Source organism: Amblyomma americanum, chromosome 1 (genome assembly GCF_052857255.1).
Source record: "Amblyomma americanum isolate KBUSLIRL-KWMA chromosome 1, ASM5285725v1, whole genome shotgun sequence".
Lineage (NCBI taxonomy): Eukaryota > Metazoa > Arthropoda > Arachnida > Ixodida > Ixodidae > Amblyomma > Amblyomma americanum.
In genome coordinates, this window is record NC_135497.1 from 288366296 (window position 1) to 288386476 (window position 20181).

Here is a 20181-nt window from a genome sequence, read left to right on the forward strand (position 1 = left end):
GGCAGCAAGGGGACACCCGAGGGGTCAGTCTTATCTCCCCTACTTTTCGACATCACTCTCATTCCCATGGCTCGCAAGCTAGATCGCATCCCAGACCTCTCCCACTCCTATGCAGACGACATTACCTTAAGGACCACCATGGGCAATGTTGGGACCACGGAAGAAACCCTTCAAGTAGATGCGGACGCGGTAGTGGAGTGCGCCGCCTCTATAGACCTCGCATGCTCCTCTGCTAAGTATGAACTCTTGCTACTCCACCCGACCCCGAACCGCAACAGGAAAGAAAACTCTTCCATACACGTCGAGGTCAATGGTCTACCAGTGCCAGTAGTTGAAAACATACGCATCCTAGACATGTTCTTACAAAACAATAGACGCAACACGGAGACCATCTCCAAACTAACAATCACGACATATCAAACCATCCGACTGATTAGAAGAGTAGCCAACAAGCACCGAGGCATGCGTGAACATGACCTGAGGCGGCTGGGGCAGGCATTCGTGATTAGTCGGATGGTTTACTCCCTTCCCTACTTCTACCTCACAAAGGCGGAAGAGGAGAAGGTAGATGCACTAACAAGACAGGCATACACGTCAGCCTTAAATCTCCCACAACGAGCTCCCACCACCCATCTCCTACGCATGGGAGTACACAATACACAACAAGAACTAACTGAAGCTCATCGCACGGCTCAGATTGACAGACTCTCCTCCACAAATACAGGTAGACACATTATCGCCTCTCTAAAGATTCAGCCAACAGGTCCACCCCCCAACAACACCCACGCCATCGCAACACACATCAGGGACACACTCATAGATCATCCTCTGCCCAAAAACGTACACCCAGTTCACAACCAGGCAAGATGCGAAGCTCGTGCCAAGGCTTTACACAAAGCTCATGCAAACGACAAAGACGCGGTCAACGTGGACGCGGCAGAGTACACCCACAATTCGGCCTACGACACCACTGTAGCATCGCATGACCTCAAAAACATAGCCTCGTGCTCGATTAAGGCAAGAACCTCACTTGAAGCCGAAGAAGCAGCCATAGCGCTTGCCATTTCCTCCTCCGCTGCCACACTCATTCTGAGTGACTAAAACAGCAATCACGAATTTTGCACGGGGACAGATTCATTCTACCACCCGAAAAATTCTCAATTATTGCTCCACAGAACCCCGGCCAGTTCATATTGTTTGGGTGCCAGCGCACGCAGGCAACCCCGGCAACGAAGTGGCCCACTCTCTTGCTCGTGCATACGTCAACCGAGCAGGGCACACCGTAGACCGGGGTAGTGCAAGGGACCGGCTCGTCAGCTATCATGAAATAACCTTCCATTACAGGGAGCAAAGACTCGTCTATCCCCCACCACAGATTTCCCTCTCGAAAGAACAACAAACTACCTGGAGACAGCTCCAGGCTCGCACATTCCCTTCACCGGCTTTGTTAGCCCTTATCCACCCAGGCCTATGAAGACCCGAATGCTCTCTTTGTGGGGCTCCGAGAGCCAACTCTGACCATATTTTATATCTCTGCCAAGAATTCCAACCACCATCTCGCTGGAACCTCACGGACAAAGAGGGTTGGGAGATCACGGTCTCCAGCTCCGAACCAACCTCATAAATGCGGCTGGTAGAGTGGGCTGGAGAGGTCGCCGCACGTCATGGACTGTTGGCCACCACCCGGGATCAAGAGCCAGACCAACCCTAGGCAGTGACTCATCCATAAGGCTCATCAATAAAGTTTTCACCTACCTACCTACCTTCGCTTACGGTGCGGTTCGATTGTCCACCGAGATATGCGAGACAGGCGTCGTTTCCCTTCCTTAAATTGTCCAGCGGCAACGCGTCGCGCCGAACGGGCGATGGCGTTCCGTGGACCCCTTAGAAACGCCGCAACACGCTGTCGCGTCTCAGTCTTGAAGACGAAGCTTAAGCGTCCTTCATGTTTTATTTTTTCCCATTTATTTCTTTTTACTTATTTTTCACTCTTTTTTTAATTTTTTAATGTTTTTTCATTACATATACGTTGCTTAAGAACTGTTCCTTCATCAACTTTTACTTTTTTGCTTTATTTACCACAAAACTTACGCCTGACAGTTTATGCGGACAACTTCCGCCTACAACTTCCGTCCACGCCACTCATGAGCCAAAAAAGGCCTTCGCCGGAATAAGGAAATTGAATATACATTGGCGAGTCCGCACATCTCGATCTAGTCGCTGCACTGGTTAGAAAATGTTTATTTCACATTGACAACGAGAACGACAGAAGTCTCTCTGTCAACGAAGTATCGGTAACAAAATTTAATCAACCCAATAACATAGCTCACGGCACCATTCCGCTGTAGGTCCTATGCAGCTCAACACTCTCCCTTGATGCAGTTCAATTCTGCGTCGGTTTTCTACCTTTTGGATACGCTTTTCCTCCTCCTGGGTTTCTTGTTGCATCCTTCGGACGGTGTTTTTCAGTTAAATATAATGTCTGGCCCGCGGACTAGGATAGGAATGACAAATGACTGCGCCGAAACCAGCACGGGGCCACTTCAGTGCAGGAGGAGGAGGTTAGGAACGAAGGAAAGGCGTAGTAAAGAAGAGAAAGAAGTGCGAGTAGCTAACACATGCGGCTCTGGGTTGTGCAGCGCGTGGCGACGGCTTCCAGACGTGTGTGGTCGGCACTATACGCAAAGGCTCGGCAGCAGGCATGCATCGCGCGCTGTGCTTGAAGCACGTTTCTGCCCTTATACAACGTACAGCACAGAATATATCGCACGCCTGGTTGTCCGAGTTCTCTCTCTGCATCACGGAAGCAACAGCTGCACATAAGATAGTGAGGACGCAAAGGAATGAATTTGGAGGCGGGAATTTAAATCGCTCGTCCAGCACAGCTGACAGGAGCACTGGATTAAGCTACCTATGCAGTACAAATTTTATTGCAAATGTATTACTAGCCCCATAACGAGAAAAGCCAGCGGCGTGTGTTTGTTAGTGTGTGTACAAGCAGACAATCACAAAATACCTGCTATGGCAAGAAAAATAGGGTGACGTCATCCAGCGGCCGTACGACGCACACAGCAAGCTGAGCCCCGCAATTTCTGAAAATTGCAGCCTACACATCTCGTTCGTCTATATACCGGGTGTCCAAGCTAACTTGAGCCGAGGGTTAAAAAATAAATTATGAGAGACAGGAGAGTGAAACGAGTTGCATATTGTTGGCAGCCATCTTGCGCACCACCGGCATTTTGTTTCGCAATTAATTAATAGTTTAATTAAATTTAATTATCTAACTTAATAAATACTAACTTTAGACAACAAATTGCATTTGAAGAGTGTTCGAGCCCCTTCAAAAACCCTCATTCCATCATTTACGATAAGGAAACCCTCACGTGGGTCTTTTTTCCCCAGCTCCAAGGAAAGCCCGCGAAATGCAAAATAAACCACGTGACTAACGCACTTGCGCACCAAGATCGTTCTGCTCTCAAGCGTGGTATCAGCATTTGAACGAAATCCCCTGCAGCCTTGACACGACGGCCCCGCACCAGCGGCAGGCCGATATGTTTGCGGCGGCAACTCGCACCGTCATGTGTGCCACTGGCCGACGCTGGCCAGAAACCACCGCCAGTATATCGGCCTACCGCTGGTGCGAGGCCGTCGTGTCAAGGCTGCAGGGCATTTCGTTTTCTGAAACCAGGCTTGAGAGCAGCACGATCTTGGTGCGCAAGTGCGTTAGTCACGTGATTTATTCTGTATTTCGCGGGCTTTCCTTGGAGCTGGGGAAAAAAAGACCCACGTGAGGGTTTCCTTATCGTAAATGATGGAATGAGGGTTTTTGAAGGGGCTCGAACACTGTTCAAATGCAATTTGTTGTCTAAAGTCAATATTTAGTAATTTAAATAATTAACCTATTTAAACTAATAATTGTGCAACAAAAAATGCCCGTGGTGCGCAAGATGGCTGTCACAAATATGCAACTGGCTTCACTCGCCTGTCAGTAATAATTTATTTTTTAACCATTGGCTCAAGTTAGCTGGCACGCCCGGTATACTCCGCACTGACCGACCCGAGTGTGACGACAGTTTTTCCCACAACATTCGTACCGAAATTGAGACACAACCATTTGTCGTAGAGCGTTCCGAGTGGCGTCATACAATTTCTCGTTGTATACAGCTTGCATGTTTCATTGACGTTGGACGCTAGCCTGCGACAGGGATTCGGACCCGTGACATATGCACCTTCAGCTGTATGCCTTCCCAGAGAGAGAGAGAGAAAAAAACTTTATTGTTGGAGAGGAAGTCGGGGCACGCCCCTGGGTCTCCGCACGACCCCACTGCATGAACTGCCGGCGCTGCTGCGTGCTATGTAGAGCGTTCCGAGTGGTGTCATACAATTTCTCGTTGTATACAGCTTGCATGTTGTTTCATTGAAATTGGAGGCTAGCCGGCGACAGAGATTCGCACCCATGACATATGCACCTTCAGCTGTATGCCTTCCCAGACTTTCTACCTCTGCGCTTAAGGCGCGGTTGAGGCGCCCGCCGAGATGTGAGACAGTTCCTGCGCGATTTCCTTTCCTCAAAAACCAATTTTCGTATCAAAACAACGATGTAGCCGTTCGCGGTACAGCGTTCCGGGTGGTGACATACGCGCGAGTGTGTGTGTGGGCGGCTGTCATTGCACCAAGGGACAGTAATGCTTTCGCATTCCCACACGCAAGCGTTCTTGAGTCACTGACGATTTCTTTTTGTTCCCGGCATTGACCAAATAGTGTGAAGGCATAAAGGCAGGAGCATGAGCGTGAATATATGAAAGATTTTAGAGGGCAGAGGAAGTAGAGACGTCCACGCCTGCGCAATGTGCACAGAGGCGGCACAGCTGAGGCTTAGAAGGACCTTCACACGACGTTCATCTTGTTTCATGCTGAAAAGTGAAGGAAAGAATGACAAGAACACACCATAATGATCCGTAGCAGCACGAAGCCGGTGCTTGCAGCGATGTCCACGGCCGCGAACACGGACAAGAGCAGGACTGTCCGCAGGGAGACGCTACCCTGTGGAATAATAAAAAGAACGCAGAACTCAGCCCCTCGGTCATAAACAATACGCGAACACATGCAGCGCTAGCCCAATAACTGCGCTGATGCCCCACCACATGAGCAAAAACCCAGAAGCGGTGGCTAGCGCGCTATAGAAAACTCTTCTGAACGCTACCACGCGTGGTGGCGCTACAGTATGCAAATGCTGCAAGCACGGCCTCGGAAGCGGCAAAGTTGAGGCCTTGGTGAGTACTGAACAGGACTTCTAACCACCCTAACATGCGACAGATACATCAGATACGCGCGTAGTACGTAGGCGAAGCATTCTATCGCTCGCTCGCTTGTATGAGATAAAACAGTGTCGCATAGAAGTTGTTTGACTGTACCATTGCAGAGCGAAGTAAAATAAGGTCAAAATCAGCTTGTCCGCTCATCGTCGTAACGGAGCGCTCGCGTGTTCTGATCCCCCCCGTCTTATCTGTGTTTTGCGCTTCAGTTGCCTGACTACCAATCTCGATAACACACTCCAGAAGTGTGGAAATAACCGCGAAAGCTACAATGCACTGCTTTAGGTAAGCTCATCTAACGATCTTTGTAATGCGATAACATTGAGGCTGTCTTGCAAAACAACCCCGGTTTCTCCGTGACGAAATTCCCTGATTGGCCGAGAGATAGGATCGTGACATCATAAGCGCCGCCAAATTTGAAAATCTCAGTACTAGAATGTTCCGAGTACCTTCCAGTACATTATCATATGGATTATACTAACCTGATTCACTCTTCAACCTCAATCCGCCTACTAGTGCCCACTAATCCACCTTAACCCACCCACAAACATTCACTAATCCAAAGTAATCCATTTTCTTCAGCGGTCCTACATCCAAAATTTTAGGGGCGCTTCGAAATATTTGTGTGTGTGTCAACGTCCAAATGAGTTTCTTTAGGAATGTGGTTCAGAAGGCCCCAAGTTTTCCGGTTTTTATTTTGCACTCTGGTCTACAAAAAAAGAGCAGTCATTTTAAAACTGAATTATATTTGCTCAAACAGTTCCATAAAACAGCAGCGGCCATACATTCACCGGTGAACGGTTTCCCATGTGGGTTGCGGGGATTTTTTTTAACGCCCCAAAGCGACTCAGGCTATGAAGGACGCCGTACTGAACGCCGCGGTTTAACTCAAACCACCTGGGGTGCCACGTGCGCTGATGTAATACAGCGCACGGGCGTCTCCGTATTTCGTCACCATCGATATACCCCCGCCGCGGCCGGGATGTAACGCTTGATCCGCCGCGGTGGCTTAGTGGTTAGAGCGCTCGGCTACTGATCGGGAGTTCCCGAGTTCGAACCCGACCGCTGTGGCTGCGTTTTTATGGAGGAAAAACGCTAAGGCGCCCGTGTGCTGTGCGATGTCAGTGCACGTTAAAGATCCCCAGGTGGTCGAAATTATTCCGGAGCCCTCCACTACGGCACCTCTTTCTTCCTTTCTTCTTTCACTCCCTCCTTTATCCCTTCCCTTACGGCGCGGTTCAGGTGTCCAACGATATCTGAGACATACTGCGCCATTTCCTTTCCCCCAAAACAAATTATTATTATATTACCTTTTGATCAGCAGCCGAACGCCAAAGCCTATCAGCTACCGCAGCGGGAAGTTGATCATGAAGAAAGGCGCAGTAACTGTCTTGCTTCTCGGTGGACACCTCAACCGCACCGATGGGGAGTGAAAGAAGGAAGAGTCGCCGTAGTGAAAGGCTCTGGAGCAGTTTCGACCCCATGCATGGGGTTCTCTAACGTGCACCGCTATCGCGCAGCGAAAACATGACTAGTCCCATTACGAGAAAAGCCGGCGGCGTCTCTATTTGTGCTTAGTGGTACAAAAATAGAGGGTATTATCTACGCTAGACGGTCCGAGTGAATTACTTAGGATTAAGTTGTAATACGATGGATCGTGATAGATTGCAGTGGATTAAGAGTGGATAACGTTGGATTAAGTTGGGTTCGGATGTATTGTGGTGGATTAAAAGTAGATTACATCAATTTAAATTGTAGCAGGGTGGATTATGCTGGGTCACGGGGGTAGCAGTGGAATACATTGGGTTAAGTTTCAGTAGGGTGCAATAAGTTAGATTACCGTGGTTTCTGGTGGATTAGAACTGGATTAGTGGGCCGTAGTAGGATGGTTTAAGTCGGATTCCAGTGGATTGTGGTATATTACGGGTGGATTCTGGCGGAATTAAGAGTTTATACAGAAGGATTATGTTAGATTAAGAGTGGATTACATTGAATCAAGTAACCGCAGGGAAAACTTCGGTACACCATTGTAGCTGTAGGTGAGCACTTGGTTGGATGCCAGTGAGTAATTACTCCTTTATTACAATAGGTTTTATTAAGCTGATTTACGATAGATAGTGGATTTTGGGTGGATTGTGGGAATTTCTGTGAATTAGGAGTGGATTACGTCGAATCAGGGTGGATTGCGGTGAATTAAGGTGTGATTATGGTGGATTAAGAATTGATTGCGATGGATTAGGTTGGATTAGTGTGCATTATGGGGAAATAAAGTGGATTTTGGGTGATTAAAAATAAATCAAAGCTTTCGCCTTCACAGTACATAAGAAGTCTTAATTACACGTCTGTAATTTTTTGCTCTTATCCTCCATCGAAACGCGACCGGCGCAGTCGAAATTTTATTCCTCTGACCAAGCACTACGCCTCTGCGGTGGGCAGCTGCAGGTTGCCATCCGGAAAAATGTATCGAAAAAAGGCGCATCAAATAAAAATAGCTGTATATTTTGATTTTGTTTACAGACAATCGGTTTCTACGCTCTTGCTCGGAGTAGTTACTTCAAACAGGCTAAATCATGGCGCAGAGGGTCCATAGCTTCCAAATCTTTCCGAAATATACAACGTACTGATTCCAGATCTGATGCAATGGTGGCTTTCGCGATTGCGTGCTGGAGGGGCTTCATTAGTGCGCATGAGGGGCGTGCCAGGAGCAGCAATACTTTTCAGTGTAACGACGGGCTAGGTAACAATTATATTGGAGCACACTCAGGCCTTTAGGCCGGTTCCAGAAAATGCCTGTAACGTTAAGAGCACACGTTCACTGCGAGATTATGCATGTGCACTTGACGTCTCGCATGCCACCTTGAACCGTATGCTATGGAATCGTTTACCTGAAGTGGTGGCTCCGGGTCCTATATTTATGCGGCTGTCATAAAGTTCTTACAGCGATTCGACGATTCTTTTTTGTTCTCACTTTCCTCTGGATATTTTCATTGAAAAAAATTGTTTTCAACTCACGTGCGCTCGAAGTGAGTGCAGCAAAAATAATGTTAAAAAAAGAAAGCATATTTGGCTGTTCCAAATGCCTGTCTGTATATTCATTTCCGGAGCTTTTAATGCGCATTTTCCTCTGGTTTCAGACACTTTTGATGCCTTGAGGAATCCTCAGAAATCATTGCAAGATGGCTGCAAACATCGCCAGCGCTGAAGGCTTCAAGAATACTCCCCGCTTATAGTGAGTGGCCAGTCGTATTGCCGGTAAGTTGTGATATTATGGCAACATTATTGGTCTCTGTTCCCTTATCGTTGCTCCTTTTGTTCTTGTTTACACCCTGGCTACTGACCAAGGCAATCAACTCGAACCTCTTTTGATCAACCCCATGCCTTTCCTTGTCCTCCTTACAGCCTCTATCTCTCTCTGACTCCTTCGCTTCACGTGTCAACATAGATAAACAAAGTACTGCCCTTAGGTGATGTATCTCAAGTTACCAGGACTGGTGCTGCCATCTCTATAAAACGTCAGGTTCTGCGTAATGTTTCATATCGCATTCAAGACAGTCCCCATCGGCAGGTATACACCGATCCTATCGTGTCTGCCACTTCAGTTAGCCGAGCTGTCTCCTGTGAGGGAACCAAGCCCAGCCTGCGTTCTTGCTCGGGCTGTGTCTATAGCGCCAGCAATGCGGCCTCGTATGATCAACTTCAGTCATGGGTGAACGACACTCACGTCATCCTTGGCCTGCTTGAGGGCGAACGCCATCCACCACCAGCTGAGGATGTAGATGATCACGAACACCACGCTCAGGGCAAGCGTTGTCCGAGCTGACGTCAGTTCCACTGCGAAGGGGCAGCGAAACGCATGGGGATCAGATAACCACACACGCGCACTAAACACCTTGCTGCGTTTTAACCATGTAGTTCTACAGATAGGAGGAATAAGTGTACGAGATCAGGAGCATGATAGCAACAAGAAAGTTTTAGCTACCGTGCATGAAAGGTATGTTTCAAAGAAATGCAAGAGCTGTATAGATGCGGAACAATGACATCACGGGAAAGGCGCACGTGCCAAAAGAGGTTTAATGAGAGGCCCTGAAACGGCGAAATACCTGCGCAAAATGCAGACGAGAGTTTAAGAGGCTGCTGAGTCGGCAGGCAACCGCGAGCGACTTAGGCGCACTCTGAGGGCAACTTCACCGAGTTATTGTTCTCGGTAAAAGATTCTCTCACTGTTGCTGGCTATGCTCACGTTCGCCCGGCAGCAAAAGGCGCATTTATGTGTGACACAATTGATTTTAACATTTTCCCGCCCCTCGATACAAACCAGTGACGTCTACTCTGAAAATGACTGGTTGCCTCCGTTTTGAAGTGAATGGCGGTGTACCATAGGCTACGGGATCCGCGCGAAAAATTCGACGTCGACGCACGCAGTTTACGTTGCGAAATGGGCAGATGAAAGCGACACCTGTGCTTCGTTTCTTTGACCTTTTGTAGCTTAAAATATCTCGGCTTTAAGTGGGAATGGTCTCTTTGTCGGTGGAATATACCACAACATATGGATACGGCCCAACTTGAAGTTGTTCCCGGTGTTTCTTTAAGGCTCACACCCACGAAGCGACAGTAAAGGAAAAGCTTCTGCACAATGACTGCAGACAGAGTCGTGCAGCAACGTTTCCTTCTTCACAAGGCTACACACTCAGATATTTATACAAGAAAGAACGAGAAAGGCAGTTAATTTAAAAACAGCAACATCGCCTCAGGTGAAAGTTGTCTCCTTTGCGGACAGAACATGCATACGGTCTTGGGCAATTCAGTAAATTTATCCTTAATTATACGACAACTTGTACCAAACGAAAAGAGCTGAGTCCACAGGCTCAAGTCTGTCCAATTAGCAAGAAACAGCAACAGTCACACTCAACCTGCGGTTGCAAGCGAAAACATGGAATTCACCCTTGCCGAAGCCATGATAAATGTCCCTACGTTAAGACGCAAGGTGTTATCGTGTCCGTTGCGCTTCGAGCAGCGGGCTCCTCATATGCGTAGGTATCGCAATCAACACCTCGGAACGAACTTGTAGATCTTACTAGCTCTGCTTATTTTGTTGTTACATTTCGCCGCAGTCATTTGTAACAATCAACAGGAGTGTAAGTTTCGAACCGTGAGATCGTAATGAAAATTAATGCGTGGCTGCACTGCTCGTGGATCTCCGAAAACACTATAACTCGTCAGGCTGGGCTACCCGAAAGGGGAGGAATGAATATTCAGAAAGCAAGAGCAAGTGACGTGACGTCAACGACACACTCGGGGAAGGAAAGAAGGACTCGAGGCAAGCGCGCGTGTGGCTTCGTCTCCATTCCTGGCGTCACGGTCATATCCCGCACCTCTCTTCACCTTCCTAAAAATGTCCCTTCGATTCCTGCTCCTCCCATTCCGCGTATGCAGAAGTGACCATGTCCAAATAGATGTAGCCGTTTTTACAGCCAACGCACCTGCGGGTGAGGTGCTTCCAGTTATCAATATCTATATATGCGGCAAGTGAATACATTATGTCGAGAAAAAAAAGAGCAGCAGCGAGTTTACATTTTGAGCCATCCAGTGCCGCTGAAACAAATACAGAAGTAGTGGGTCGTTTATAGAGTTCAAAATACACTCCGGATGCACGGTCCCTTCTTCGACCTTTAACGAAGTTGACATCCTCCGCACACACAAGCGACCAGGCGAACTGTGCCCCGAGCGAAGCTCAGCGTAAGGTGAGCTCCGTCGGCATCGATACGGACGACTGCTGTGGCAGCCAGCGCGAACACTTCGCCGCGGAGTAGCAGCCTTGGCGTGAGATTAGAATAACGCCAGACGCTAACTTAGTAGCACGTGCATAGTAAGACTAACCACACAGAATATGAATACCAATCCGCCTCTGACTAAAATCGCTCATATAGAATAAGATAGCACGGAAAATCGACGTATCGTGCAGCAGTCCACAGGTTCTGTGAGGCTACGAGTTGTTAAGCTTCGGTTTCCTGTAATAGGCTGCAGAATGCAACACTATCTGCGTGCAATCCGCGCCATGGCTGCGGCCTCGGCGCCAGCTAACTGGTTGCTTCATGGGGAAGACATCACTGCCTGAGCCACCCCTTACAGGGCCAACAGAGAAAATGTCCGTGCGTTGCTCTCCTGTTTTTAAATAGCACGTGCTACAGTTTCCGTGAAGGATAGCTGGGTGTGCGTAGACGGGTGGTTAAAGTCCCAGAACGGACCACGATGAAAAATTGGAGGAGACACTTAACCGCCGCCGTAACAGTATGACGCGATAGCGTTAACGGGTTAATGGCCGCATATGCGGAATTTGCCGTTCTCTAATTTACATTCATAGATCGCTGGCAGCCCTCATACCACTGCTGACGCAATGGTGCAAGGGTTAAGATATGCAGCACTGCCCTGCAATGGCATTACTGCCAACGGTGGGGTTTGTGCGACTCAGGTTTCTCTTCTCGAGCCACCTCTCGCGACCAATCATTAATTTAACTGCCGCCTGACACGGTGGACAGTTTGCTCACAATCCGGTGGGCAAGTTGTGGTGGGTGACGTGACAAGGCCAAGTGAGCGGCCATTTTTCGACCATGGCGCCTCCCGAGAAGAATCTTACGCCCCTGGCTGGCGATAGGGTGGCCTCGCTGGTTGCCTAGGGTGACGACGTGGACCACATTACCCGGGTCAATTTGTCACTCACAACGACGACGACGCCGGATTTTGTGCATAACAGGGGCCTTCACGCTATCGCGTAAAAATGCAGTAAGTAGTCTCCTGCCTGCGTGTCCTCAGTGTAAGCTTTCACTCGCGTTCCGCCCCCATTCAGACGTAGCGGAGCCGGAAGAAAAGGGGAGGGGGGAGACTATGGTACGTTTCCAACAACGAAACGCACGAAACCTATAATTTTGGATCTAAGGCGATGCTACAGCACAGTCACCGCGCAGCTAGCTGGCAGACGCTTCAAACATCAGGGGAGCTCAAACGTCACAAGGCATTCGGCTTCGCAAACTTACATTTGGCTGAAATTTTAATCTACCATTAAGTATAAATCACAGATTGCAGCCAAGTTTTCAAGAAAAACCTGTCGCGCAGCAGCACTAGAACTTCACAGGAACATTTTTTTTCGTGTGTCTGTATCTGTGTGGTCACAATATTTTTCCTGTGAGCTTAAGCTGTAAGGCGGGCGGGTAAGGCCATAGCTGAAGCAATAACAAGGCGCCTGCGTTATCTCTAGCCATGCTTTCTCATAATGAGAGGGGCACAGTGCAATCAACTACGAAAACTTGACGGATGGTAGCCACAAGGCTAGCGCCAAAACATGTCCAGCGTGTAACCTCTTTCTTTCTTTCTTTTATGCCTTCGAGGTTTCATAGTAGACTGCAGTGTCTGTGCTACCATCCGGCAGTCGTTTTTATTGCAGTGAATCTGCTCATTCTGACTGGGCAGCTGACAGAGGTTGGCTAAAGCTGACGCAATTTCTCCCGTTCGGAAAAGCTCGTGGGAGAGAACGCGGTAGTCGCTGAACAGAGCCCACCAGGCCCCATCGCACAACAGCTCGCGGCACTCACGCAGGAAGGCTTCCAGGTCGCCCTTGAGGTTCGTCAGCGTTTGGCGGCTTCGGTCCAGCACGAGGCTCTTGTGGTCGTCGGCGGCGCCGCCGAGCATGAGGTCGGCCTCGGAGGGGATCCATGCCGCCAGCACCACGCGCAGGAAGGCGATCTCCTTGCTCGCCTCATACAGCCGTCCTGACAGCAGGATGAGTGCCAGGAAGGACAGCCCCTGTGCACAAAGAGCGTGCATATTCCTAAGTGAAGCGGTAAGCATAGCGAAAATACTGCCGCTGTGCTACCACCGCGGGCACTGCACCGACGCGCGCACACACACACATGTGTACAGGGCATTTCACCTCAGAGTTTTCACAATTTTTAAATGTAGGCTCTTCGCGATAGAAGAGCGCTTTTTTGCCATAGCATTGTCAGCGGCGTAGTACATCAGAATACAGCTAAGACTTGCCAGCTGGCAGGCTGGTTAGCTAATACTGAATAGTTGTTTTCTGAACTATTACTATTAGTGTCCTTAATAATTGAGAGGCGTGTATCCCACCGTAAGTAATAGTTACGTGGCGGCCAGCCGAAGAATGAAGCGCGATGAACGATGGCAGAGAGATGATGTAATGGCCGCTGGCCTAGCGCGAACGCTCCGTCCCGCGCCCCTGCCGGCTTCGTCTTCTTCGTCACAATATCCACATCAGTTTTTAGAATTTAGAATACGCAGTTACCCTCGGCGCTGTGGCCCAACAAAGGTTGGCTATTTCGACGAGTTACGTGCACTGGAGAGGTTGCTTTGCCTGAAAGATTCTCGAAAGCACATGCATTTTGGTGAGATGCGGCCAAAATTTGTTGGGCCGCAGCGCCTAAGGTAACCGCCATTTCGAAATTCTAAAAACTGATACGTATATTGATTGCGGTGAGCTATACGCCTCTCAATAATTGAGGAGCCCAAAAGCAATGGGTAAAGAGTTAACGATTCAATAATAGTTAATCGCCTTGCTAGTTAGCACGTCTTAGCTGCGTTTTGATGTGGTACACTGCTGACAATGCTATGCGGAAAAGAGCGCTGTGCTAACTCACAAAGCTTACTTTTAAAAATTGCGCGTTTACGCTCGCTACTGTGGCTCATCTAATTGGGGCCATTCCTCTCCCCATTCGAAAACCGCGCTTTCGGGAGGCCGCAAAGCGACGTCCATCAACAACGCTTGGCAACAGAATTCATATCGGCGGGGGGGAATCTCGCGGTGCACTGCAAACGCTGTCTCTTCGAACGGTACCCTGGAGACCCTGACCCTGTACCCTGCACACCAATCTTGCATGAAACAAGCATTCTAGGAACACTAAAAACGCAATCGGAACGGGAAATTTTCGAAGCTATGTGCATTGATAAAGAAGGTTCAAAATGTGTCAGCACCCCATCTGTTTATCTATCAAAAAAAGAATTGTTGTTCTTGAAACGTGGCGTTGCTACTGCGCGTGTGTGAATCTCAGCATTTGAGATGTCTTATATTGAATGTTTTTTCGATTAAACGACAGTTGAAGACTAGCGTACGTCCTGTGTATTTGTGTTCTTGTCCCTTGTGTTCACTAAGCGCTAGAAAATATGAGTTCAAATGCAGTTCTTGCATAAGCAGTTCACTGTCGCATGTGTTATATAAAACGAACAGAGAACACTGCTGGAGGAAATAAATAGAAAATAGTGTCATTTCCGGCGTCCAACAACACTGTTTTCCAAGGCACGGCGAAAGCAAATTCATTGAGATCTGGGGAGTGCCAACTTTTGGCAACAGTTGGATAACGTCAATCTATAGTGTCGTTCATTAGAGCAGTATCTCCTCTTTCTCCCCGGCCATTTCCTCGACTGATATTGTAAATGTGATATTTAATACTGGTACCTGCAATGCAACACTTCTTACCTTCGGAAATATAGAATCCGTGTTTCGTTTTAAACACTCCCCCACTTTTTTTATGAAGAAGTTATTATGCTCCGCTATCGATTATCATCCAGTATAAAATGATTATACACTATTATTTTTCAATTTATCGGCACAACTTAAAGAAAGGATAGAAAAATTTCCCTGCGCTTTCCTTGATTTCGGTGACGGTTGCCTTCCTTCATATGGATGTCATAACGAATCCCTCATTTCCTTACCCTTGTCTACTCGACATCGCAGCAGGGATAGTTGTTGAAGAAAAGGTTTTCCGGCGGGTACAGTGAATGCGAAAGCAAGAAGAGCCCCATCAGTCTTGCTCTCCAAAGAGGCGAAGATATAGGGTATATATGTAGAAAGGGATTGTGCTGATAGAAAACGTCGCCTTCTGCGGGTACTTCAAAACTAATACACGTATATATGACCCGTCTACCTTTGTTTTCCACCTTAGTGCCCACCACACAGACCCATGACAGGTGCTGCTGCCGGAGGTCCTGCATATACTTAGTACACCCCTGCTATAATGAGACGGAGTTTCTTTTTTCAATTCTACGACTTAATGATGTTGCCTGCGTAAACGTGACAGGGAAAGTGATTGGTCGCGTGTTTATTTTACTAATATCGCCTGTTAAAAGATCTAATTATGTATAAAAACATGCTTATAGCCCGCGTACACACTCTAAATGTCTGACAGGTGCTGTGGGGAATGAGTACGCGGATCTGTCAAGTCATTTTGTTTAAATTCGACGATACAAGTGTTAATGCTGTAGCAACGAATCAACGTGTCCGACGTTACGGTATGCCGCGCGTTCTCTTGTGTTGTGTACACCGGCAGAAATCTCGATCCTATGAAACTTGTGTTAGGGACGCCGCGTCCCATAGCAGGAATTGACACTGCGATCGTAAGTGCACTGTTCGCACGGAATATTCAGCGCATGGGCACATGCTCTTATAAAAATGGTCTATAGATAGTCTATCGAGTTCTTATGGACTGTTTCCTTCCTATTCATAGTCTATAGGCTGTCTATAGGTAAAATTGTACTAAAGGTGTATTGCCATAAATCTATAGATTGTCTATAAACAATAGGATTTGTATTGCCAATAGACTATTCTCTTGGATTTCTCTATAGACAGTCTGTAGACATTATACACAGAAGTCTATATACTGTGTAAATAATTTTTGTAAGGGAATTCACGTGGAATCGCTCACGGTACTAGAGCTCACCGCGTGCCTTCCTATAGCAGCGTGTTACCTGCGCTGCAAATTTATTCCCTGGCTATTCTCTGCTTCGTTCATCAAAGTTCTAGAGGTGATGAAAATTGACAAGTTCGTTGTTGAACAGCGGCTCAAAATTTGCCCAGATGCTTGTGGGAGCTGAATATTCAAGAACCTGCTGCATTCTCTGAGTGGGCAAGCCACTCGTAGAACCAACCACCAACTAATCACCAACTCTGTCCACTGTCTACAGTATTGCTCTCCTCTTAGCGTAAAATAGCCTCGCATATTCCACAGAAGCACTGTTTCCGCTACCAGCCTGAACATGGTTTTCCAGGCTGCCCTAAAACCATCCTTGTATTCATTACTACTTATTCCAAAGACGCTACTAAAGTTAACAGTGGTTATGGTGCTCGGCTGCTGACTCGAAAGACGCGAGTTAGATCCTGGCCGCGGCGGTCGCATTTCGATGGAGGCGAAATGCTGGAGGCCCGCGTACTGTGCGATGTCAGTGCACGTATAAAGAACCCCAGGCGGTCGAAATTTCCGGAGCCCTTCACTACGATGTACCTCTTGTCTGAGTCACTTTGAGACGTTAAACACCATAAAACAAAAAAAAAACAAAAACAACGCCACTGAAGTTAGATTATCAGTCTGCAGAAAGGCATTAAGTTCTTGCGCATGAATAACAAAATACGCCCCCTTTTGTCAACATAGTGAAAATTTCGCGGTGAATAAGGCAACGTATGTAGCAGAGCTGTTCTCTGAGCAACCCGGGTGTCAGGCAAGGCATGGCGAGTTACACACTTTGGTGAGTCTTTGTGTTAAGAATTCAGTGATATGAGTACGCAGAGCGCGGCGCATATCTGCCGCATTAATCGTGACTGCAAATTCCACCTGTTCGATAATCAGCTTCGCTCAGGGGGCTTGGAGGAAGTAGCTTTCGGCGACTTCGAGAAACCACAAAACACTGCGGAGCAGTGCTTGAAAGCGCTTTAAGTAGCTTAGGATGCGAAGACCGTGCAAATGAAGTGTGCTACTGTCCGTCAGCTGAATTAGTTGATTTAGCTACGCCGCATTACCGTAGGCTTTTCTGTGCTAACCTGAGAAATGACCTCGCATCCATTTGTTGTTTTTCGTTTTAGACTTTGCATGTGTTCTGTGCATGTGTGTGTACGAGTGTGTCACCTCACCTTTCACGCAAAGAAAGCATGGGATGCTAAAATCTCCAAAGTTAAGGTATAACATCTAATGTCCTTTGTTTCGAATGCAGTGTGACGAGTACCGTGAAACACCTCGTGTGGCCAGACAAAAGTAGTTTCACAGCACTCAAGGACAAGTGCGAATGAGTCAGTGAGTGAGTAACAGATTGAGAGAGTGAGTGAGTGAGTGAGTGAGTGAGTGAGAGAGTTAGTGAGTGAGAGAGCGAGTGCCACGTGCAACGTGCCGTGCGACCCGTATGCTGTACGTACTAATGCGGCACAAGCGTCAATGTCACAGACACATCAAGCTGCGTCATTGAGAAAGATCAGGAGGAGTGGCAAGTCTTCTGGTGCGAAACCTGTTGTGCCCGTGCACAAGATGTTTATTACTTCGGTCGTCCACATGTACCGGGTTGGTCAAATTTTCCTAGGTCACAGGTTCCGCTTTTGTGTAGTGTAGTCGAGCACTTAGATGCCTTTGTAGCTATAGTAGAATATAACTCAAGAACTACACGGCGAACGCCCAAGGAGGCCCTCCAGACAATGGCGTCGACCGATTCTCAGAATGCAGTGGTTAATCCTCTTGGAACCGCTAACATGACCTCGCAAGGGTGGCAGATTAGGCATCATGCAGCCTAATCGGATTAGAAACGGCGTGAAGAAAATTGGTCGACGCCATTGGCTCGAAGGCCGCCTTTGAGGGGCCTCTGCCGCTTCGTGCTTGCGTTGTATCCGACAACAGCAAGATCCTTATGAGTGACGATGACGCTCTTGCTTACCCTCCAGAGATCTTAGGCTTGTGGACTGTCGTAAATGCCCAACTACGCGGCTCAAAAACCTACCCTGTGGAATGGGGGCTTTTCACCAACCCTGCACCTATTTTCCTTTCGGCGCTACAGTGATCTATGGTGCTAACTAGAGTATCGCCCTTCTGCTATGGCACATTTTGATGGTGGAGCCTACCTTTTCTGAGCATGTAACAAAACCGCACCCTGAAGTTTTTCTTCCAAGCGTCACCTACGTTAAAGGCTGCCTCTTTCATTTTAGCTGCACAAGTGCATCAATGAGGCATTACGCATATTGTCACGTAGTGGTGACGGCAATCTGGTAGTCAGACCGGTAGTTAGGTGCAGACTGAATCGGCATCACTCAGGCCGCTCGCCTCAAATCCGGGAGGCCGTGAGGTCGGCGCCTGCTACCACCGGTCGCCCACTGGCTTTCACAGGTACTAACATGCCCCGGTCTTGCGCTGAACTCTCCAAGAGTCAGCCGCACATGGAGGGCGTCACGTGCTCTGCATGTTGAACATCCCAAGCACAGAAAGTCTGTACAAACGCTTCTAGTTCTCGCGGCTGCCACCGCGTGCTGCACGGCGCTGAACATAAAAAAATTACTGCGGGAATATTGAATCTTTCGTATACCCTACTGATTTCCCATGGCCGTGAGAACGCGTAGGTGCGAAAGCAGGAAGCATTTAAGTCAGACTTTGCAGCACGTAGGAAGTGGGCCATCAGTATCAATATATTTCCTCACCATCTCACTGCACCCTTTAGTTTTCATTCAATTACAAATTAAAATATTCGCATTCAGTTGCACAGTGTTCGCGACTGCCGACCGACTGGTGGCACGAGTTGCCAATGTACAATAGGTTGATAAGGAACGCTGCATGGAGGTACCCTTATGCAGGCGGTATGGCCCCAAGCACACCAATAATAATCGTCATCATCAGGAACGTCTTATGCAGAAGGTTGAACTATAAGTCACGACAGGGCACTCCCAATCCAATGTTGTCCGATCCGACTGTGCAAAGTTCGCTGCGAATTTAGGCTCCGAGTATGCGCAAAGCAGATGCTGTTTGCTTCGAACGAGAGACACATCACTCGGTATACAAGTCAAATAAAGTGGACAACCTCACAGTATACCCTCATCAAAATTAGTAAAAAATAACAGGCTCGTGTTATCTTTTCCCCTTCTATAGCGCATAAACAAACCCCACACACGCGGACACGTAACAGTTTTGGCCAACGAAAAGAAAGACAAAGTGAGAATATCCACAGCAGTCGCTACCATGAGGCGTTCATTTCGAGAGAAAAAAAAAAGGTTTGCATCGCATCACGTCACACGCTTTCCAGCAACCGCATTCAGCAAACCGGGAAGAGTCAGACAAGCCTTCCTTACCAGTGGCACGTATAGGCAGGGCAGCTTCTGCCCTTCTTGATCTGTGGAGTACATCTTCGTTGCGCTTCGCAACTATTTGGAGCATTCAGACGTACACGGATGCACTGCGGTCAATGTCTGTAGTCCTTTCCGCAAAGCGGGATTGTCCAGAAAAGCATCGTCACCGCCGTGATGCATCATAGTTGCCGTGAAACTATGCGCACTGTCGTCATCGTCACATGGATGGGTATATATGTCCGAGAACAAAAAGAGAAATTGAGTCTGCAGGAAGTTCGTACGATAACAGATCGTGCTCCGTGACAACCACTGACGCTTGGGCAGGCCACCTAGGACGGATCTCTGCGAGCAAAACTTGCGAGCTGAGCTGCATAAACTCACTTGGTCCGATCAGCTCCGATTATGGTTGCCACATTGCATCTTAGTAATAGAAACATGCACACTGGATGTCGACGTCGGCGAATAGTATCTGCAGTGACCGAAAGCGACACCAAGTATAAGATGAATGGTAGCTGGCTATTTTTCCACCCGCTGCAGAGAACTCCTGATAAAAAGCTGACTTGGAGATTATAATTTGCCTCGAAAAACGCCGAAGCAAAACGCTACCGCGAGGTGAAAACTCACACAGCAGTTTCTCAGCCGCGTCTGTAGGTCTCGAAAAATGAAGCAGCCCCAATTCTACGCCTGCAACGTCTGCTGCTTGGAAAGCAAGCCAGTCCGAAAGCACTGTCGCCAACCACAGAAAATATCAGTGGAAGTAATCGATATCGAGAC

The 20181-nt window shown here is 48.0% G+C and overlaps 1 protein-coding gene across 3 annotated transcripts in view; it reads right to left on the minus strand.

Annotated features, from left to right (window-relative positions):
- Positions 1–20181, minus strand: part of LOC144115235 (uncharacterized) — a 112520-nt gene that overhangs the window by 15773 nt on the left and 76566 nt on the right. For 2 of the 3 annotated variants that reach the window (XM_077649520.1, XM_077649518.1), the window contains exons 2-4: positions 12902–13112; positions 9037–9146; positions 4948–5043 (exon numbers count right to left, since the gene is read on the minus strand). In XM_077649520.1, the coding sequence (XP_077505646.1) occupies positions 4948–5043; positions 9037–9146; positions 12902–12998 (303 nt within the window). In that variant the 5' untranslated portion in view covers positions 12999–13112. Of the gene's footprint in view, positions 1–4947; positions 5044–9036; positions 9147–12901; positions 13113–19410; positions 19613–20181 lie in introns of those variants that run through there. The other variant, XM_077649519.1, reaches the window with a different exon arrangement.